The sequence below is a fragment of the Mus pahari genome, chromosome 16 (assembly GCF_900095145.1).
Source record: "Mus pahari chromosome 16, PAHARI_EIJ_v1.1, whole genome shotgun sequence".
NCBI lineage: Eukaryota > Metazoa > Chordata > Mammalia > Rodentia > Muridae > Mus > Mus pahari.
Window position 1 is genome coordinate 8930202 of NC_034605.1, and position 23181 is coordinate 8953382.

General features: G+C 40.9%; 1 protein-coding gene across 1 annotated transcript in view; it reads left to right on the forward strand.

Annotated features, from left to right (window-relative positions):
• Positions 1-603: 603 nt before the first annotated feature.
• Positions 604-23181, forward strand: part of Gdi2 (GDP dissociation inhibitor 2) — a 26954-nt gene continuing 4376 nt past the window's right edge. Inside the window, exons 1-8 of the mRNA XM_021215435.2 lie at positions 604-833; positions 11355-11462; positions 13477-13576; positions 16099-16233; positions 17515-17713; positions 18125-18256; positions 21389-21488; positions 23089-23177. Coding sequence (XP_021071094.1) covers positions 789-833; positions 11355-11462; positions 13477-13576; positions 16099-16233; positions 17515-17713; positions 18125-18256; positions 21389-21488; positions 23089-23177 — 908 coding nt within the window. The 5' untranslated portion in view covers positions 604-788. The remainder of the gene's footprint in view (positions 834-11354; positions 11463-13476; positions 13577-16098; positions 16234-17514; positions 17714-18124; positions 18257-21388; positions 21489-23088; positions 23178-23181) is intronic.

The following is a 23181-nucleotide window of genomic DNA, read 5'->3' on the forward strand; positions in this document are numbered from 1 at the left end:
AGAACACGTTTATTTGTTCGAACAGAACCATGCAAGTTTAAAGCAGGGCACACAAGGATCCCGAGCTCTTCCCAGCGCCGCGGGCAGGGGCAGGAGCAGGAGCAGGAGCCAAGCTGCAGAGGCCACGAGGCTGCCAAGCTCCGGAGAGGCTGGCGTCCTCACGACTTGGCCCCGCTCGCCCGGGGCGATGCACACACACACACCCGATTCAAAGTCCCAAGGGCGGAGCTCGGGCTCCGCGGCCTGCAGACTAACCCGAGCTCCATCTCACGCCACTGCGCGGGAGTCGGGCACGCGGTAGCCCAGCCGCAGTTTCCGCCCTGCTCCTCCCATTCAACTCAACCCTCAGCGTCGCGTGTCGCCGCCAAACCACCGGAGCACAAGACTGGTGGGGGGGGGGAAGCAAAACCGGAAGCCAAGATCGCAGCAGCCCGCCCTTCTCTCGCGAGAGGGGAAACGAGGGGGCGGGGGAGGTGGGACAAGCAGAAGATTCACCAATGAGAGAGCAGGTCCCTCTTGACTGACGGCGCCGGCGGCCTCTCGCACGCCCCGCCCTGGCGCCGGCGCTCGCTCTCCTCTCCCCGCGCTCTCCCCGCCTCCCCTCCCTCCCCTCCCGGCTCTTCTCTTCCCGTTGAGGTGGCGGCCGGCCTCGCCTCCTCCTCAGCTCCGTTCTTCCTCTCCTCGCTTCTTCCCTTTTCCCCCCCACCCCCGGGGCCTAGAGCGGCCGGACTTCTCGCTCCCGTCTCTACGGTGGCCTCCGAGCCCCCGCGTGCGCTCCTTTCCCCGCCATGAATGAGGAATACGACGTGATCGTGCTGGGCACCGGCCTGACGGTGAGCTGCGGCGGACGGCGGGGAGACGCGGCCGGCCTCTGCCGGGTCCCCGGGGGGCGAGGGCGGGTCCGATCCGTGTGCACGAGCCGCGCCCGAACCGCCGGCGTCTGCACCCCCCCTTGGGGGACTGTCCCCATTCTCCCGTGGTGGGTCTGGGGGAGGGAGGTCGTGGCTTGTTGGGACGCAGTGATTTGAAGGCGTCCTTAGTGTGTTAGGGAAAAGCAGGATGTGGAAGCCGGGACGTGTCCGTGGGAAGCCTGCCCATTGGGAAGTTGAGGGCAGAACCGCCCAACAGCCGGAGAGGGACAGCCTCGTCCTCCTGCAGGAAGGAAGAGGAACGGGAAAACAGCTTGTGCTCCTTGCACTTCCCCTTTGGGTGGATGACCTCTCCCGCTTGGAAGCAGGCAAGCCCTGGACCGAGCGGGAGGGAGTCGCTGCTGGCGCCTGCAGTTCCTCTGCATGTGGCGGCGGCGGCAGCGGCAGCAGCTGCAGCAGCAGCAGCAGCAGCAGCTTGCTCAGCTAGTCCCTGGGCGCAGAAAGCCCAGCAGAAGGATGATCGCTGATCGGCAATTTGTCCTAGAGTTCGGCCAACTTAAGTTTCTAGAGAAAATCATGAAACGAGTTTCTTTAAAAAAAAAATCTCTTTTTTCTAATAAGCCTTAATTTAAGCATTGCTTCACCGCCCTCTCATCCTCTCGCTTGGAATGGGAAATGAATTTTCTCTAAACTTGTCTATTAAATACTTTTCACGCCCGGCCCTTGCCTTGTTTCCCTTTTGTTTGGTTTATTGCGTGCCGCCACCGTCTTCTTGAGGAGGGGGAAGCTAAGTTCTCTGTACTTCTTACACTTCAGGGAGGTTAGAACAATAAATGCGCAGCGTGAATGTACTGGTATGTAAATGTAAGGCGGTACCTAATGCTCCAGTATGTCAGTATCTATCTGCTTAAATATGGAAAAAATATAGACAGGTTTTTATACTTAGTGTTAACCCCCAAGCTCCCGCTGTGACAAAAGGGCTGATCATTTGCAAAAAAAAGGAGTTGGGAAGAGAACAGACCATTTTGACTATCAATTTCGGTGTGTGTGGGGGGGAGTTGAATGTGAAATTATGGGTGAATTCATCAGGAACATTGATGTATGGATCCCATGTCTCTCCATCAAATGTCCAAGTCATTTAATAAGAGCCCCACGGCTTTCAACTTTGTTGAAATGCATTGGCATTTCTTAGAATCAAATTAATATCTTTAAGATAAAACACTCGGAAATAACTGTTTTAGAGAAAACCTTCAAAAATTTTTATTCTACTTAAAAAAAAAAAATACGTTGAGGGAAAGCTTATTTTTCTCTTTGCAGTGATGAATGATTGCTAGAAGAGATTATTCTGACAAGTTCTCGCCATGTAGTGCTGGTTGACCAGGAATGCAGAGCTCTGCCTATCCCTGCCTTCTGGGCGCAGGGATGAAAGGCAAGATGTTCTGCTCAAGGCTCAGTAAACATGTGACTGCCCAGAGAGCAGACTGGAGATAGACATCATGGCTCACCTACAAGGCCATCTACTTACTTTGAGTGAATGAGTGAATTTCTTTTCTTTTCTTTTCTTTTCTTTTTTTTTTTTTTTTTTGAGGCAAGGTCTTTCTGTGTAGCCTAGCTATACTGGAACTCCCTATATAGATCAGGCTGACCCTGAATTTAAAAGAGATATTTCTACCTTCTAGCCTTCCCAGTGGTTGGTCAGTGCTTGGATTAAATGGCTGTCACACCCAGCCATTGGAATTTTTTTTTTTTTTTTGATGAAGACTTGATTGTCTAAATTAATCACTACCCAGGGCTCTTTGCAGGATGACCTTTTTTAGTGCCTAATTGGGGTTCCGGGCATAGTAAGTAGTTTGTGGTGGTGGCCTGTTAGTGGGCCCTGTGGCTGAGAGCGTATTGTTAGAGCCAATTATTTCTCTTTTGTATTGTCATTGCTAATACTTCATACTTGCCCATTAATAGGGTGGGTTGAGTGTAGCTAAGTGAGCCAGAGCCATCCTGCAGGCTTCCACAAGCCTAGTTTAGAAGCATTTTGTATCAAAGATAGCACAGTCTGTTTAACAAAGTAACACCCTTCATTTAAATTTTCACTTGAATTGTGAAATTTCTTAATGGGTAGTGGATACATAAGTAACTAGAATTTAGAACAGTTTCTGCTGTCTTACAGCTATGCTAACTTTTGTTTCTCACTGGGCCTTCCTAGATGTATACTGGGAAATGTTTTAGAATTGTGTCAGTGTAGATTGTGATCATCATAGGATCATCATTAATAGACACAGTGATAGCAGAATGATGTTGACAATAAGAAATGACATTAGTAGAACTTAGGTGAAATCTTGAATTAGGTTAAATCTTGATGAGACCCCCAGTCAAAGTTAAAAGCCACAATTAGATGTAACTTTGAATATCAAAATGTACACAGCATTAATGTTTGGCTTGTAGACATTTAGTGCTGGAGATTTCAGAACCTAGTAGAAGTGTATACCAAATGTATGTTATTGGTGTGTCAGGACTTTGAGTGAAGGAAACTTGTTACTTTAGTGTAGCTTGGTGTTGGCATTCTTTTCTATCAGTTAAATTCACATTAATCCTCAAGCATTGAAAGTAACTTTAGTAAAGAAGACCTTTAATTTTCTATGAGAAATGGCAGATTCTGTGTAATTCTTTAACATTGAGAAATATCACTAAAGGCTATGAGGTCATGGTACACACCTTTAATCCCAGCACTTGGGGAAGAGGGATGGGCACAGACACAGATGGACCTCCGAGTTCGAGGCCAGTCTGGTTGACAGAACTTCAGGTCAGCCAGGGCTACACAGAGAAACCCTGTTGGACAAAGGAAAAAAAAAGTAGTTGTACCCCCTCCCCCCTCCAAACCTATAGTTTGTAGACATGCCTTTTTACTGACACCAGAGGAAGGAGAGTGAGTGTCTTGGTAACTAGTGTTTTGTGGGGACTAATTTTTGTGCTGTGACATAACGAATGCATTAAGTCCCAGCGAGCTTTGTGGGGCCTTCAGCCCCTTTAACTAGGCTCAGGCTGCTTTGCCTTCTGAATTATTCAGTCTCATTTTTGCTTCCTATCCCTTCTTTGTTGGTTGGCTGGCAACTTCTGCATTTCTATGCTTTGAGCATGTGTAAGCAGACTTTTTACCACATAATTGGCACGCAACTCATATGGGCTTGGTAGTAAATCACTGAGTTGTGCTAGAATTACTTTATTTGAAAAGAGCCGCTCTACAGCCATTTGTGTTTCCCAAGGCTTTGTACTTGTTTTATTTTCTACACAGTAAGCCTACACATTTGAGCAGAAACATGTACTTTGACATATAAACAACTTATTCTCAGCATAATATGTTTAAAGATTATTTTATATCCCAGAATATGTTCCCTACCATTTCATTTCACTTTATTAAAACATACTTATCAAATACTAGATTTTTGTGCTTGATTTGAGAATCCTAAACTATAATTTAAATTTGCTCAGACTTAGATTTGGTCTTGAAAACCTTTGCCATAGCTAAGAGAGGTATAGACACAGGACTTCGTGTTCCTTGTGGTAGTGGTCATAGGACCAAGGGATTCAAGGGTTTTTTTTTTTTTTTTTTTTTTTTTTTTTTAAAGTTGAGTATTCCTAGTTTAAAGATGTTTAATTTAGAGTGCTCCAAATGAATCTTTGGAGCTCCAGTGCAGTACCACAAATGGAAAATTCCACCCTTGACATTATGTTGCTGGGTGGTTGACAAGATGCAGGTTCACTAATATACTGTATTAAGGTATTTTCAGGCTAGCCTAAGTAAAGTTTATGTTTAGGTTTGGATCCCATTCCCAAGAAACTTTGCTATGGTTTGGTGACAATTTAATCCTAGCATTGTGGGTGGCTCCGGAGATTGAGGTTGAATCAGACAGAATTTGAGTCCAGCTTGGTCTATCTACCTACAGAGTTCCAGGCCAACCAAGGCTACATAGTGTGACCTTGTTGAAAAAATAACAACAACAACAACAACAAAAACTCCATATGTATCAAATTTTTTCTAAAATGGGGAAAAAAACACATTTAAAACACCTGTTTCAGGCATTTTCGATCAGGGCAGCAGCTTGTGTCCGCCTTAGAAGATGTAAATGTTCCAAGGACTTGAGGCTCACATATGCTTTTTAAGCATGCGTACATACAGGAGGTTGGGTGTTTGATTCAGCTGTCTCAAGATTTTGTCTCATTTTAAGTGGCATCTGATTTGAAAGGCTACTCTGGGTTAATGTGAGTTAATGCTTTCAAACATTCACTCACTCACAGAAAGGGCTGCTATTATCTCTCTCCTCCTTCAGGAGAGACTCTTGATTGAAGACTCAAACTGAAGTAATTATTTGTCCTATTTCAGTTACTTAAACTATCTGTGATTGTTGCAGTCTGTTATGGTAAATGAAAAGGTAAACTTAAAAGCTTCCTGTACTTTACAGATATGGTAAGTAATAGGAGTGCCTTGAAAACCTCTGCCATAGGTTGGAGAGGTGTAGACAAAGGACTTTGTATTAGTAATAGGAGTGCCTTGAAAACCTCTGCCATAGGTTGGAGAGGTGTAGACAAAGGACTTTGTATTCCTTGCAGTAGTGGTCACAGGACCAAGGCTTTCAAGTTCTTTAAAAAAAAAAAAAAAGTTGAGTATTCCTTTCCTGAAGATGTTTAATTTAGAGTGCTGCAAATGAATGCCGACACCGAGGGGTATGTGCATATACTCTCAGTACTGAGGAGCCAGAGGCAGGGAGTTAGCAGCGTTTGTAGCCAGCGTGGGCTGCATAGTGAGACTCTTGTCTGACTAAAAACAAGAAAAAGGAAGCATGAGACGTTCACATAGAATCCCCAGAAACTTCATAAAAGGAGCTTAACTGGCTTTAAAAAGTATTGGTAAGCCTGTTGTGATGGAACACCCTCAATCCCCAGCACTCGGGAACTCGGAATTCAAGGCCAGCCTGGTCTACGTATTCAGTTCCAAGATAGCCAGGGCTACATTAGGTAGTGGTGAGCTTCGCGTAGCAGGAGGGATGCTTTTCTGGAGAGAACCCTGTAAAGTGGGACGGACTTATAAAGGGTGTGGCTGGTGGAATAGATCGCTTAGTGGGAAAGGTGCTTGGTGCCTGGCCTTAGGACTTAAACTGGATCACTGGATCCATGGGTTATGAGATCAGGTCTCTGCCTTCAATTTTTCTCTGACTTGCACATTTGCCCCATGGCATCCATGTGCGCACATACACAAGTGTCAATACAAAAAGTGCAGGACTAGGAAAATCCTATCAGTTTGCTGCTTGTGGAGAGATGAGGACCTCCAGATCCCACATTAAAAAAAATCAGCAAACCAAGGCAGTGTTTGTTCTAAATGATTCCTTTGAAGGCAGTTACTGTCAGCGGTTTGATGAGTTTTTAAATTATTAGGCCCCTTATTTTGGCTTTTAGCCTTTATGTTTTAGGGCTGTGGTCATACATATTTGTAGGAGTGTGAAGAGTTAGGTGTAGTTGCTGTTCAACAAAAATTTGCTGTGATTTTTCTTTTAGAAATTGAGCCCTGAAGTCTGCTTTCATTAAATGAGAATGTGGCTTTTTGGTCATACTCTTTAAATGCAAGAGCCTGTTGTTATTCCACTTTCATATATGTGTTGAGCAATATATTTTAATACGGCACTAGAAGAAGCTGGGTGAGGTGGCCTACTGGGTGAGGTGGCCTACACATGTCCTCCCGGTGCTGGGAGGCAGAGGGAGGCAGACCTCTGAGTTCAAGGCCAGCCTGTTCTACATGATGAGATCTAGGACAGCCAGGCCTACACAGTGAGATCCTGCCTTGGAAAAAGGAAAAGAGACAGAGACAGAGACAAGGGAATTGTTCTTAAGTGATAATAGGGCTGATTGTTGTATTTGTAAAATACTTTGAATTCTGTTTATCAATATGACATTAAGAGAGTGACTAGGTAGACACAGGGTGGAAAATGTTTTGCAGTACATATAACCTATAAAGGACTTCACATTTCTAAAATATATAAAGACTTTTTTATAAGGTGGTACAAAAAAGACAAAATCCTATTTAAGAAAATGAGTAAGAGCTTGAAAGGTGGATCAGCAGTTCTGAACGCTTGTTACTCCTGCTGAGGACCTGGGTTTTATTCCCAGCACCCACATTGTGGCTCACAACTATCTGTTATAACCCCAGGTCCAGGAATGCACATACATACATGCTGGCCAAACACTCATGCACATAAAGTTTAAAAAGTAAAACAAAAAATAAATTTAAAAATGCATTTAAAAAATAAGTCAGTGGAACCAGTAGCTCACGCAGAAGGCTTCCTCGTCTCCAGGTGGCTTACAGTGACCTGCCTCTTCAGCTACAGGGGTCTTCTGGGCACATGCACCCAGACACGCATAATAGTATGTGTAATTATAGATGACATGTTTAAAAATTCAAATAAGCGGGGAAAGGCTAAAAGTGTGATTAAATCCTAGCCAGTTCTGCCAATCATTACTCAGTCATACAGTGTTCTTGGCCTCTCAGGATCAGTGAGGAAACCACACCCTAGTCAGAGTGACTAATGGGCCTGAAACAGGGATTTTTATACTGGCAAAGTTGTGAGTTTGCAGTTATAGTGGAAAGCCAGTGGGCACAGTCGCTTTCTATGATGCCAACATAACAAATGGTGTGCTTGAAGTGGCCACAGAACAGTATTTAACTAGTGAAGCACTGGCAATCAGTGGTCCACCAGGAGGAGAGTGGCTATGTAAAATTTGTCATGTTCCCATGGTGTATTCATTCAGGGAATTCTTCTCTGTTGCTTTGTTATCAGAAGTGCAGTTCCCTAGACTAGCTGCTTCAGCAGCACCTGAGAACTTACCTGAAACACAAAAACTTTTTCCATCAGTCAGACACAGGAAATCACAATGTACATTTTCACATGAGCTCCAGGTGACTGTCACTTGAGAAATGCTATTCTGGTAGCTGCTCTTTGGAAGTCAGTCCTGGACCAGCTTCTTCACCATCCCCTAGGAACTTGGTAGAAATGCAGATTATGGCAAAACAGGAACCAAACCTTGAGATCCTCTGTTTGCAGGTTTAGACATAATTTCAGATAAGACATAATATTTTAGGTTTTGCAGGTCATGTGGGCTCTGTCACAACTGTTGTGTTAATGGGAAAATAGTTACAGTCTACATACAAACAAGCATTGTGATACCCCTGTAAAATTATTTGCAAAGCAAGTGTGCCAGCTAGATTGGCCATGTTCTGTAACAAGAACAAATGATTCCTTACCCAAGAGGCCCTGTTCTGTAACAAGAACAAATAAATAGTTCCTTGTAAGACTTCAAACAAGTTGTATATACCTTTGACTCTAGCACGTACAAAGCAGATGGAGGCAGATCTCTGAGTTCCATGGCAGCCTGGTCTGAACACTGAGTTCAGGACAGCTGGGGATACACAGTAAGACGCTGTGTCAGAAGGCAGAGCAACAACAACAGCAAAAGGATCTTATTTGGGGGTATGTGCGAGGAAGATCTAGGACAAAATACACTGTCAGCCCTTAAGCACTGTCCACCAGTTTTATTTTTATTTTTTGAAGATTTATTTATTTTATTTATATGAGTACATTGTAGCTGTCTTCAGACACACCAGAAGAGGGCATCAGATCCCATTACAAATGGTTGTGAGCCACCATGTGATTGCTGGGAATTGAACTCAGGACCTTTGGAAGAGCAGTCAGTGCTCTTAACCGCTGAGCCATCTCTCCAGCCCCCTGTCCACCAGTTTTGAGGTTTCTCACTGGCCTCAAACTCACTGAGTAAATTAGTCTGGGTAACCATGGAGGCCCAGGGTTACCTGATCTGATGCACCAGCACTGGATTACAAGCCTGCCACCCTGCTTGACTTTTTCATGTGGGCCTGGGGCTCTATCACAGGTTTTTGCAAGGATTGTGAACCAAGTTGTCTCCTCAGCCTACCTTTTAAACACACTTGTGTTAGACTTCAAAGCAGCTGACAGCCAGCACGAGGGGTAATTTATTTTAGCTCTTACTTTCAGAGGTTTCAGCCATAATGGCTGGGAGGCTATAATGAGGCAGAGCAGCCCACATACTGACACAGAAAGAATACCCGTTGTGGAAGGCTTTCTGCTTTTCCTCCTTCCATCCCAAATGCCTGTACCGTCATCATTCCACGAGGCAAGACTGCTGCTTTCAGCTTAGGTCTACCCCCAGTTACACTTAGGAAGTCCTAGCTTACTCTAAACAATACACATCTTCTGGGTGTTGGTATGTTTCACTTAAGGATATGAAAAGTCGAGTCTTGTAGTATGGTGTGTTGGAACGTGCCAGCACTTCAGGTGTATGTGCCAGCCTGGTAGTAGGAAGACTCAGCCTTAACATAAAAAGGTAAGAGTCGGGTGTAAATGGAACTTTTACTCTACTGTAGTCATTGTCATCTTGAAGCCTCACTGCTCCCGTCTGCTAACCTAGGCCTAGTCCTGGAAGCTTCTAGCCTTCATGCAATCTAATCTAGGCCTAGAGTGTTTTCAGCCTCTTGAGATTTAACTAGTGAGTACGCTCACCTCTTCTTGTTCTTTCTAAACTCTCCCTGACTGGTTCAAACCAGGAACCCCCTTCAGAGTTCTCTCCATCTGATTGATTCAAACTGGCTTTTCTCAACTATTGCTCTTCTTGGCCTTAAACGAAGTCTAGCGATCTGTTCTAATCTTTTGGCTCCTCCTCATTCTCTAGCTTGCTCTGTCTTCACCTGTGTCTAGCTTGTTCACACTCTCTGTAATCTGTCTCTGAGCACCTGGTAAAACTGCCTTTGCTTTTTCTCTCTTTCTGCACTGTTCTCTTAAGTAGGTTTTCTTTCCTCTCTCTCGTGAGAATTATTGTATTCTAGTCGGTCAGATTTTTCTCTGATTGATCACTTTGTCTGCTACTTAGACATCACTTTCAAACATGGGTGCTTCCTTCTACAAACTAACATTTACCTTTCTTGTTTGAAGTTAAAGGTGTGTACTAAGAGTATGTCTATATTCGAGCCAGAGGGATTAAAAGGTTTATGCTGAGGCTGAGCCGGACCACAACAGGAAAACCTCTTTCAATAAATAACACAATCTTGGGGTTCACAGTGTGAACAAATACGCTGCAGCAATCAGGCATTACTAATAACACTTTAAAAGTCCCTGGAGGTACTGGGTCCTAGATGGTAGATGAGCTTTCCAACATTGTTTTGCATTCATGAATTGTATTTTATTAGTAACAAATGATGGGGTTTTATTATCATTATTGTTTTATGTTCATCATCTTTCCCCTCAGTGTATGTTGTGCACCCTGTACTGGCCTGGTGCCCATGGAGGCTAGAAAAAGATAATCATAGCTCTTGGAACTAAAGTTACAGCCTGTTGGGAGCTGCCTTGTGGGTGTTGGGAAACAATCCAGGTTTTCTGGAAGAGCAGCTAGTGTTTTAACCTCTGACCATCTCTCCAGCAATCAACTGCTGCATCCTTGCTGGGTTCCAGGGGTAGATCTGAGTCAGGTAGTTGGTGAAGGAATGAAGAAAGGACAGTCACACAGATGGGGGTGGCCCGGGCTTTCTGCTGGAGAGGCTTCAGCAACCTGGAGCTCAGTGTATGTTTTATATAGAGTTGAATAGAGATGGTCTTTGCATACATCTGAACAAGGGGACCTGGTTGTTATTTGGATAAACAAGGATTCAGCCTTTATGGTTATTGCCAGACCAAGGAGACAGGGTTAGGAAATCTCGGTAGGAACAGCCTTTGTGGGGAGTAGTAGGTGGTGGTGCTGGGAGGTGTGGTGGACATTATCTGCACAGTCAGCATTACACACTTAGAAAAGGAGGGAAGGCTTGGCCTTTGTCTGAGAGGGAAGTCGGCTATTGTTTCATTAGCATGGTCATGTGTGTCAACAGTACACACCCACTCAGGACTCACTCGGGGCTTCCTCATTTCCCACACCTAACCTATCCATTTTTAAGAGGTTCATTTCTGAAAGAATTTACCAAAGCCAAATAGTCTGTTTGTCAGTTCTTTCAAATAAAGATGGTAAACCTTGTAACAGGTTTTTTGTTCAGTCTATAAATGAATGATACTAAAGATTTTCCTTGAGCTGGATTTTGTCAATGCAGTGTAAAAAAGGTGGGTATTACTAGTGTGCTGTTAAGGTAAATTTCAATGCCTCATAAAGACCTTAGTGAATGCTTAGAAAAGAGAGAGAAACAGGATGCAGGTGAAAACCTCTGCCTTTGCCTGCCTGCCCAGTAAATAAACAGCTCCTCTGTCCTGGTGTTGGGAATCTCGGTTTTCACCTTGGAGCTCCCTGGAGTCCAGGAGAGGCCTTTTGTCATGGTGAATGAGTGTTTTAATTACTAAGGGAATGCTTAGAGAGATTACTTTTTTATAAAGGACATTTAAACATGTTTTGTATGTCTTTTCTTCTTTTAAAAAAATGCATGTTTACCTTTAGGAATGTATCCTGTCGGGGATAATGTCAGTAAATGGAAAGAAGGTTCTTCATATGGATCAGAATCCATACTATGGAGGAGAAAGTGCATCTATAACACCGCTGGAAGATGTAAGTCTCTGGTCCACACGCTTACATGTGGGATGATTTGTAAGTGTCCACTTTTGGACTTGGTCTTGGTTTTGGCTTCTTATTACTCTATTTTTTGTGGGGTAGGAGGAGGGTTTGAGGCAGGATGTCTTTCTACCTAGTCCTGGCTATCCTGTACTCTATACAGACCATGCTGGCTTAAAGCTCACAGAGCTCCCCACCTGCCTCCATTTCTGTCAGGGCTGGGATTAAAGGTATGGAACACCTACCTCCCCTGGCAGTTTTGGCTTATTCTGTTTAATAAGTTCTCCGGTTTTTTTTTTTTTTTTTGGAGCTTCTAGTTTGGAGGTTGTAAAAATGTTAAGTGAGCATGAGGAAGCAGGGGGTGGGTTGTGCCCAGTGTGCCAGAAGATGCCATTACTGATACCTGGCCTGATGATTGCCTTAGTCTCCTATTGTCCTGTATTCTTCATTACTGCTGAGTCAGAACTGGGATTCCAAGCTTAATCCTGTTTGCTCCGATGTCTTTTTTTCTTTTCCCTTTTTTCTCCCCTTTTTGGATAGAACATATGAATCCTAAGTGAGTTTCTAAATTTATCTGGAACTTGTAAACAAGTGAGTTTCTAAATTTATCTGGAACTTGTAAACATTTACATATATAGGGATTGACACTTTTTTGTGAGAATAATGTACACTTTTCCCAGAAAAATCATTGCTTCATTAATCAAATAGTTTCTCGTCCCTGTAGGAATATAGAAGAGTTGAAAGTATTTTATTACCAGTGTAGCCAAACCTTCTGTCTGAATCTAGCAGTTATCATCTTGGTGCAGTTGATTTGATTTGTGGGTTTGTTGTTGTTGTTAGTTACTTGTTACTGTATTTTTTAAATTTACAGTGTTTTGTTATGTAGCCCTAGCTGGCCTTGAACTCAAGATCTCCCTGCTGGATTATGGGTCTGTGCCACGAGACATCACTTTCTCATGATTTTGAAAGTAATAAAGACATTGTGGCACTTGACCTAAATATTTCAGCCTCCATCTGTTAAGGATGACGTTTTCTACATCGTCACAATGTCAGTACATTTATGAAAAGGAACACTATTTACTGTATTCAGATGTCCAGCCACCCAGAGAGTGGTCAGTAAACTTGTTTTTAAAACCAGGATTTACATGGAGGGAGGGGCGGGGGGTTTAGAGAGATGGTTAAGAGCACCAGCTGCTCTTCCAGAGGTCCCGAGTTCAGTTCCCAGCAACCACATGGTAGCCCACAACCATCTGTAATGGGTCTGGTGCCCTCTTGGTGTGTCTGATGACAGCTACAGTGTATTCATATACATAAAGAAAATAAATCTTTAAAAACAAAACAAAACAGGATTTCCTAAAGGTTTGAGCATTGTATGTATGTTCCTTCTCAGCTACAAGTCTTACCACCTTTCCTTTATCGTTTTTTTCTCTGGAGAAGTTCAGACTATGAGTCTGAAAAAAATTGTTGATGACTTCATACACTATTATACTGGGAGGCATTCATAGGAGGTGACTGTGTGAGTAGTGTTCTTTGGTGATGTAATCATTGGTGTGTGCTTATGCTCACACTCAACACAGTGTATACATTAAGTGTGCAGTTTTATACAGCAGTTGTATTTCAGTAAAACCTCGGAACTACAAGTTAACAGGAATTCTATCTTTTCTAGTTTTAAAATGTGTAACATTTATTTTTCAACTTATGTAGCTAGAGAAGCAAAATTAGAGGGAATGAGTTTAAATGATTCTACAGTAAGTGGGAAACAGACTTCTGCAGTGCTGTTAATCTTAGCATTAGTTCATAAATTAAATACTGTGTTTAATTACATAATATATTGAGACCTAAAAGCCTTCTATGACTAAATAAACATTTTATCTGACTCAAACTAAACTGCCTTGTGCTTTAACTCTTGGAGTTGTGTTATTACCACAACCTCTGGATCTAAAAATCATTGATAATTTTTGATGAAAATTACATTTTGTTACATTATTGATATTTTTTGTTCTGCTTTTAGTTATACAAAAGATTTAAATTACCAGGACAACCGCCAGCATCGATGGGGAGAGGAAGAGACTGGAATGTTGACTTAATTCCCAAGTTCCTTATGGCCAATGGTAAAGATGCTAATATAATTTATGACAGTGTACTGAAACTGATTTGGAAGTAGAGACTATTACCTTAGGTCTGATGCCCGGGGCTGTGTTTATGTCAAAAGTAGTTTAGTAATATGTTCCATTTAAGAATGGAGGGAAGGGGGGATATAAATAGCTCTGGAAAGAAACAAAATCATGTGACACAGTGCCTACCAAAATTGAAGATTTTATAATATATATAAACTTAGCAGGAAATTATAGACATTTCATACTTGGTGCAAGTTTGGTATGGTGCAGTACAGACCAAAATTCTAAATACAGTAACATTGTAAATACTTGTAACAGACCTCCTTCTTAATGCTTACCTGATAATCTAGATGAAACTGAGTCTTACATGGCCATTTAACGGGTTTCTAGTTTGTAAGCTTTTGAGATTAACTTTCGCATTAAAATTTTCAGTATTTTATGAGAGTAAAATATCTTGTAAAATTTCTGTGGTGTCTTTGTTTTTTCCTAAGATGGTATTGAATAGTGAGCCAGGTGTAGTGGTATATACCTGTAATTCCAGCATTCAGGAAGCTGAGACAGGCTAGTTAGGCTAACCTGTGCTAAAAGTAAATTTTAGGTCAACCAAGTCTCACAGTGGGAAGTCCTGTTTGGGGAAAAAAAATAAAGCAAGGAAAAGTTATTATTTTTTACAAATTTATTTCCCATGAGATAAAGTATATGTTACTCTTTCCTTTTTTGAGTTATGTTTTATAGTTTATTAATAGAGTTTATTTGTTTTTTAAATTTAAATAATAACAGAATACTTCTGGGGTAATTATCAACAAGTTTGTATAATCTAGGTAGCATTAAGTAGAAAGGGAACAATTTAGTCTCATCCAGTGCTAGGGATTGAGCCACCATCTAGACTCAGTTATGCTTAATATTTTGATGTGTAAGATACATCTATGTGCATGTGTATGTGGCTCCAGGTAGCATGTTGTTTTTAGCCTGTGTACACAGTGGTATGTGTCTTCAGCTCACACACATGTCCTCCCTCCCCCTCTCTGTTGCACCCCCTGTATACACATTCATACATAGGAAGCATTGTGGATCTTTTCCAGAAGGCCTTTGCTGCTTATTGTATGTTTGGATTTGCCTTTCCCAGTGCCTTTATTAACCTATTATTCATTTTGTTTTTGCCACTTTGTTATTGAAAAGTGAAATTTGGATTTTTAACATTACTCTATTAGAAAGTGGGGTGAGTTTTAGTTATTTACCAGCTTCCCTGTTCACTGGTGAATTGGCCAGTATAGTGCTCGGCATGTTCATAAAGCTGTGTCTGCCCTGCAGTGGACTCTGTATAGATATTGCCTATCTCAGGGCATGGGAGCAGCCTTCAGACAGCCCCTGCCGTACAGCTCCACTCCTTATGCTTTCCTGTACAGAGCATTCGCTGCTCTTTCCCACTGAGTTTTTGATTGTAATGTTTCCTGTGCTTAGTATACTCATTATTTTCTTTTTAACCACACGATTCTAAGAATAACAGTATTTGTGGTGATTTTGTTTTGTTTTTTTTTTTTTTAGTGTCATTTTATTGCCATATAAAATTGCCTATTTACCATATAACTACATGAATCTATGGTATGATGTTCACCTACTTTTTTTTTTATCTTTGGAAGTTTACCTTTTCAAAGAAGCTTGTCATTTGGCACTCATACCATTTATTATTACCATTTTGACTTGACTTTTTATCCTTTTGAACTCACGGACTTTGTTGTAGTGGTTTTCAGATGGCCTTTTGCTAGCCTCGGCTGCATGGAGCGTGGGCCTTCTTCCTTAGCCTTCTGACTTGGGTTGCCTGGCGGGCCATGGTGAGCTATATTCAATTTGTAATTATGAGTCTTAATATTGGGGCCAATCAAGTGCTCATGTACTTAAACTCTGCTGCATGAGTATATCTTCAAACTCTATTTCTTAAATATTTTTTTTTTAAGTTCTGGAGTTTGAATATAGTGTCTCATAAATGATAGACTCTTCCACTGAGTTATGTCTCCAGCCCTAACTTAAAAAAAGATGTTGTAATTATCCTCTCAGATAAGCATTAAAATGGTTTTGGTCTCAAAAGCTTTTGATGATTGGCACAGGAGCTTACAGATAGGTGATATTCCTAAATGTAGATCTTCATCTATCTGATGTCAGTATTTTCTAATAAATATAAGTTGATTTAGAAATTGAAATATTTGGAATTGTCTGTGTCTGATACAGAACAGAAGGGCAAAGTTGCCTGAATTCACTTGCAGTAAAGCAGACCTCTTCTCACTGCTAGTTCATATTTCATGGCCTTTGCACAACCAAGTCGATGAGATTCATTAGCCTACAAGTTGTAACACTGAGCTTCAGCATGTATGTAAGGTGTGTATTTTAGCTGCACCACCTAAAATGAGGCTTTGCAAGTTTCTGGTAAGACTTGCTATACAGTGTTAGGAAAAAGTTGGGAGGCTTTAATGGCTGGTAGTAAGGTTTGCGTGACAGTTTGCATTGTGTGGCTTTTCTAGGTCAGTTGGTGAAGATGCTGCTTTTCACAGAGGTCACTCGTTATATGGACTTCAAAGTGATTGAGGGAAGCTTTGTCTACAAGGGAGGAAAAATCTACAAGGTTCCTTCCACTGAAGCAGAAGCCCTGGCATCTAGTAAGTAATTCTCATTTTATTTAACACAGTGATGAGATTTTTCTGGTGAAAAGGAATCACAGACATCCATTTATCTAGTCACAAGTATGATTATGTACCAGGTAACTTGAATGTCTGTTCAGTTTAGAAGAGGATGGGAAAGGATATAAAAGTAAGAGTTTTCTCATCTTTATCTTCCTTCCAGCTGTGTGTTAGTAGGAACACTGACTCAGAGAGAAAGCTTAGGGTTTGCATATATCGCCCTGTCTCTCTCAGTCTGTCTGTGTACATCATACACATTATTTGTTAGACAAGGTTTTAGGATGTAGCTCTGGCTACCCTAGAGCTAGACCAGGTTGGCTGAAAACTCACAGAAATCCATCTGCCTTTACATTCAAGCGCTGAAATTAAAGATTTTTTTTTTTTAATTTTGTTTCATTATTTGCCTGTATATATGTGTGTGCACCACATGTGTGCCTAGCGCCCATGGAGTCCATAAGGAGGCATTAGATCTCATCGGACTGGGGTTACAAATGGTTGTGAGTGACCATGTGGGTGTTGTTAACTGAACCTGGATCTTCTGCAAGAGCACCAAGTGCTCCTAACTGCTGAGCCATCTCTCTAGCCTGTGTAGAGCAGTGCACTGTTGTTTAAGATTTCATTAAAGTAAGTGATATACAGTGCAGCCACTGTCTAAACTAAGTTGTGGCTAATTCTTTCTTGGTGCCTTGGTCTTTCCCCATGAGGTCTAAGTGTGTTGTAGCATTCAGAAGAAAGAAAGCAACATTCATAATTTTGGGAACTCGCTGAGTTACAGATCAGCATCATAGAGGAAGAACATTGGTAAAGATGCCTTTGGAGCAATTTTTTTCAGTGTTACTTATTTTGTGCCTAATAAGATACAGAATTCAGCTGGGCAGTGGTGGTGTATGCCTTTAATCCCAGCATTTGGGAGACAGAGGCAGGCAGATTTCTGAGTTTGAGGCCAGCCTGGTCTACAGAGTGAATTCCAGGGCAGCCAGGACTATACAGAGAAACCCTGTCTTGAAAAACCAAAAAAAAAACAAACAAACAAACAAACAAACAAAAAAAAAAACAACCAGATTTCAACTCTGAAAATATGTACCATTTACTGAGGTTCTGCTGTGCAATTGAGTACTGTGAATGACCTGTTTAGAGAGTTGTACAACTAGAGTCCAGGTTCTGTCATGTTGAGTCATGACATTGGTGTTTAAAGTGGCCCCACATTCATTCTTTCTCAGTGTCTTAATTCCGTGTGCTTTTTGAAAAAATATTTTTCAGGCTTAATGGGACTGTTTGAGAAACGCCGCTTCAGGAAGTTCTTGGTTTATGTTGCCAACTTTGATGAAAAAGATCCTAGAACTTTGGAGGGTGTTGATCCTAAGAAGACTTCCATGAGAGATGTGTATAAGAAGTTTGATTTGGGCCAAGATGTTATAGACTTTACTGGCCATTCTCTTGCACTGTACAGAACAGATGAGTAAGTAGGCTAGTGGCTCTCATCGCCTTGCTGTGCAGAGCCTGAGAGATGCTGGGTAGCCGTGCTAGGAGGTGTTCCTGCATGTGGCTTCAGGCAGCTTTACAGTTCCTGTATTGTATCGGACATCTATTAGAGAGTGTCGACAGCAGGAAAAGGGTGAGAGTTCCAGTCAGGAATGGTTGCTTTTCAGATCTATATTTTTCTTTAAACTTTGAACTGTGAGACTGTTAAGTGTGAGACTTCGGACTTGTGTGTTGCTGTCTGGCCCTGGGAAACGGTCTAGTTGCAAATGAGTCTAAGAGTGTTTGAAGAGAAATTAGGGGATAGTCCTTTGCGGTTACTGCAGGCTAGAGTTTAAAATCGGTAAGGAAGAAGTCGTCTTTCTCTAATGTTCATTTGCTTTTTTCCCAGCTACTTAGATCAGCCGTGTTGTGAAACCATTAATAGAATTAAACTTTACAGCGAGTCTTTGGCAAGATATGGTAAAAGCCCATACCTCTATCCGCTTTATGGTCTTGGAGAATTGCCTCAAGGATTTGCAAGGTGAGTACCTATTTTACCCATTAGCTAAAGCCCTGAAGACCTTAGATTTCATCCTGACTGGTGAAGGCAAAAAATGTCTCTCAATAATGAAATGCTATTTGCTTGTTTTCTGTTTTTGAATGAAATAAATTTATGCTCAATAAACACAAAGCTTCAGTTAAGTGAAATATAGTTTGAAAAGTATATAGACTTTATAGACATGTATCATCAAAAATGGTTTCTTCCCCCACAGAGTTACCTTAGATCAATCAATCATAATTAGTCCCTTCCACATAGATAAATACATTCTATGCTCATTCACCTCCTGTGGCTTCTTTTTGCATAGCAGTGTTTATGAGATGGCTTTAGGTTGGTGCATGGGCTGAGGACCCACCTATATTGAGAGTCACGATACTGTGTAAATTACATGGTTATACCACACTCCTTGCTTGGGATGTCTAGATTTCCAGCTTGGGGCTATTATGAATGAAGCTTTTATGAGAGTTCTGTGTACAGATAATATTGCTGACTGATGTTGAAAGTATGATTTTTAAAAGTAATAAGCCATTGCTTTTCTGAGCACTTGTGCCATTTTTATACACGGTGTTTTTTGTTTTTTTTTGTTTTTTCGAGACAGGGTTTCTCTGTACAGCCCTGGCTGTCCTGGAACTCACTTTGTAGACCAGGCTGGCCTCAAACTCAGAAATCCGCCTGCCTCTGCCTCTTGAGTGCTGGGATTAAAGGCGTGTGCCACCACGCCCGGCAACAGTGGGGGGTTTTATTTATTCCATACTTATTTGGTATTGTTTATTGGCATTAAAATTATATTTATTCAGCCTGGTCTACAAAGTGAGTTGCAGGACAACCAGGGCTATACAGAGAAACCCTGTCTGGAAAAACGAAAAAAAAAATATATTAATATGTGTGTGTCTGAATGTGTGTGGGTGTATATGTGGGATGGACGTGGGTTCTTTCCTACATAGTGGGTCCTGTGAATTGAACTTGATATCAGGTATATATAGTAAGTATCATCAATTTTTTTTTAATTAAAGGGTTTTCGTTTTGTTTTGGTTTTGGTTTTGTTTTTTTTTTTTTTTTTTTTTTTTCTGTTTTGAAACAAAGGTCTTTCTATGTGGCCCTGGCTATCATGGAACTTATTTTGTTGACCAGGGTGGATTTGAGCTTAGAGATACATTTTCCTCTGTCTGTCATGTTCTAGAATTTAAAGCATGGGTTACAGAGCTCAGTTTTATCTTTACTTTTAATCTATGTTTTTGCCAGCAGTGGAGATTGAACCTATGTTCAATTTCCCAGCTGAGCCATCTCACTGGCTCTATAGCTTGATTTTGCATGTCTAGAAAACTAATCTTTATCACCTTTTCATGAGCCATTTGTAATTTTGTATTGTGATTGTCCAAGTTTTTGCCTAGTTTTAAAGATTTGGGTGGTTTTTTTGTGTTTGTTTTGGGGGTCATCTTGCTGTATTGTGGTTCCAATCTTTTGTCAGACCTGATGTATTACAAGTATTTCCTTCCAGTTGGTGGCTTGCCTTTTATAAGAATTTTTACATTTTGTAAAGCTTACTATGTCAAACTTACTTTTCATGTGTTTAATGCATTTTGAGAACTATGAAATCTTTTGGTAGCCCAAGGGCACAAAGGGCCACTTATTCGTCTTTGCCTTTACCACGTTGCCCTGCTTATTATAATTTTGTAGTTAAGTCTTAAAAGTCAGGTGATACATATTCGTGGCACACGGGCAAGCACACAGTTGTGCTACATCTCCAGACTAGCTTTTGTTTATTTGGAAATACTTTACCTTCATTTTGAAGGACTTTAGTTCTAGCTTGTTTGCATTTAATGCATTGAAACCAGTATTCCCATGGCAGGTTTTGGCTTGAATGAGAAGGTGGCTGTCTCTGAACCCAGGAGTTCTTCCTTCAGATAGTTGTGGGGTTTTCTCTCCTGTCAATGATCTGGCTTTCAAGTTTTCTTCAGTTTTTTTTTTTTTTTTTCCTTCGAGACAGGGTTTCTCTGTAGAGCTCTGACTGTCCTGGAACTCACTCTGTAGACCAGACTGGCCTCGAACTCAAACATCCTGCCTCTGCCTCCCGAGTGCTGGGATTAAAGGCATGCGCCACCACGCCCGGCTTTTCTTTGTTTTTGACAGTCTTGCTATTTATTTAGATTACTTTTTAAAAGAGCCAAAATCAGAATTTTAGGTCATTATTTCTTTGGCTACTTGGTCACAGTTTGCTTCTCTTTTGGAGCAGCAATCTCTCGTGTGAGGTCCTTGGTAGTAACAGTGTTTCCTGAGGTTATGGGGCTCTGTTCATCTGTTTGTCTCTTTTTTTTTTCTTTTTCATTTTGGATGGTGTATTTTCATTTGTCATAAATTTCATCACTTTTTCGGGTCCTTTTTTTCCATATCATACTGGGAATTGATCCTAGGGCTGCACTATATGTTATGTATGATTTTTACCATTGAAATATTCCCTTTTTGTGTGGTTCTTTTCATATGAAAGAAAAAAGAGCTACTTCCCTCTTCTGCCTCCCATTAATTTCCCCTGGGTTTTCCTTGCCCCTTCAGTCCTCCTCTCCCTCAGAGACCACATTCTGCTTTGATGGCACACATGTACGTGTGTGTATCTATTAATATGTCACATTATGTATTAGAAATATATGTATGCACATCTAAGTTCTGTATTTGAGAAGAACTGTGATTTAAGTCTATTTTGCTTAACATCATGATTTTTCAGATCTCTTTTTTTACTGATATACTTTAATTTTTATCTACAATGGATCACCCTTTTTTGCCTTTACCTCCCAGTATCGCCTTTCTTCCCCCCTCGCAAATCCTTTCCGACAACTCTTTCTCATACTTTCATATCCTGTTTGTTTGTTTATGGCCCACTACCTTTAATTAGTAGATACTATAATTCATCTAGATTTAAGAAGGGAGATTTTAACAGTTCTTTTTTTTGTTTGTTTTGTTTTTCGAGACAGGGTTTCTCTGTGTAGACCAGGCTGGCCTCAAACTCAGAAATCTGCCTGCCTCTGCCTCCCGAGTACTGGGATTAAAGGCGTGCACCACCACGCCCGGCCTAACAGTTCTTATAATTGTGAAAATAATTGATGAAAAAAACTTTTTTAGGTTAAGTGCTATATATGGAGGTACCTACATGTTGAATAAACCAATTGAAGAAATCATTGTGCAAAATGGAAAAGTGGTTGGTGTAAAATCTGAAGGAGAGGTAAGTAACTTGTGAAAAAATGTGTTGTCTGCTAAACAATGTGGTGTGGACATTGATATTACATTTTGGATATACACATGTGTGTTCTCTGTCTGGGTCTGTCTGATTGTTTAAAGTTCTTTTTTTTTAACTACAGTTTTTTTCATGCTTCCTTCCTTTTACATCTTCCCATAGGTGTCAGGAAGCTTCAGGGTTTTGATACAAAACAGAAGTAGCTGTAATACATTTGTTGCATATCTAAGTCTTAAGATGATGGCATCATCTGTTTACAGTGCTAAACCATATACTGATTACTTCCTGCTAGCACACTTATGGCAGTCTAACAATAATCTCTTGAAGTCAGAGTAGAGCCGGGATTTGAATTACTACTGATTACCTTGCAACTGCCCAGGGAAACTTATTGGCAAAGCTAGTTTAAATGCTCACCTGTAGTTCAATAATTATGAACTTAAGTTATGAAGAGATATAGTTGTTGGTTTGGAGATTGTTTGTGGTGGTGCTTGGGGTAGAATCTAGGACCTTATATTATGTAGGCTCAGCTCAGTATTCTGTTTTAAAAGAAAAAATATAAACACTGATTAAACTATAAATTATTTAGCCAAATAGTTATTTTGAGTAACACTCCAGTGAGCACTGGTGTACAAATAACTATCTTCAAAACTTGCCGTCAGTTGTTTTGGTTTATATTTCAAGAGGTTGAACTGCTGAATTAAATAGTAATTTGGGTTTTTTTTTTTTTTTTGAGAAATTGCCATGCTGTGACATCAACCTTCTGTTGCATTCTCATGAGGAATGTGCATACCCTGCTATCACATTGTTTTGGTAGCAGCCATCCTAATAGGGGTCTTGTGGCTTTAATTTGTATGTTACTGGTGCTTTTAGTGATATGCTACTTAGCTATTCTTTACCCTGTATTTTTGTTTGAGGCCAGGTTTCTCTATATAGCTCTGGCTGTCCCTTGTCATGTTTCCTTTTAACTGAATTAAAAATTTAATACATACTGATATATACAAATGTATCTTTGATGTGCTAAAAACTCACAACCAAATAAATAAGCTTTTACCTTACATCTTCTCTCTTCAGAATTTTTGGACTTTTAGTTCTTTATGTTTTGGGGTACGTTTTATTTTTTTTTTTTCTTTAGGGTATTAATAATAGTTTTACAAGGGCAATGGTTTTGTTCTGTTATTGGGTCTCATGCAGGTAGCCCTTGCTGACCTAAAGTATAGTTTGTCCTCTAAATTTTGATCCTACCTCTGTATCTAAGTGCTGAGATTACAGGTGTGCACTACAAGGTTTTAAAATTTGCCATGTTCCAGAATTGGTTTGTCAAAAATCACTTGAAAACATGCACATTTATTTCTGGCATCTCTTCTTTGTGTGCCAATACCAGCTATCACACTGTATGGACTGCTGTAGTCTTTAAGGGAGTCCTCCATCTGTGTTCTTTTTTCAAGATTGTTTTAGTTATTGAGTTTAGTCTTTAGGGTTCAATATACATTTCAGGATTGATTTAAAGACCTTAACTTTCTCCATGAATTTAGGACATAGTGCCATATTTCCATATCTTTACAATGACCCTTTAAATGTTTTGTCACAGATTGCTCGCTGTAAACAGCTCATATGTGATCCCAGCTATGTAAAAGACCGGGTTGAAAAAGTGGGCCAGGTAATCAGAGTGATCTGTATCCTT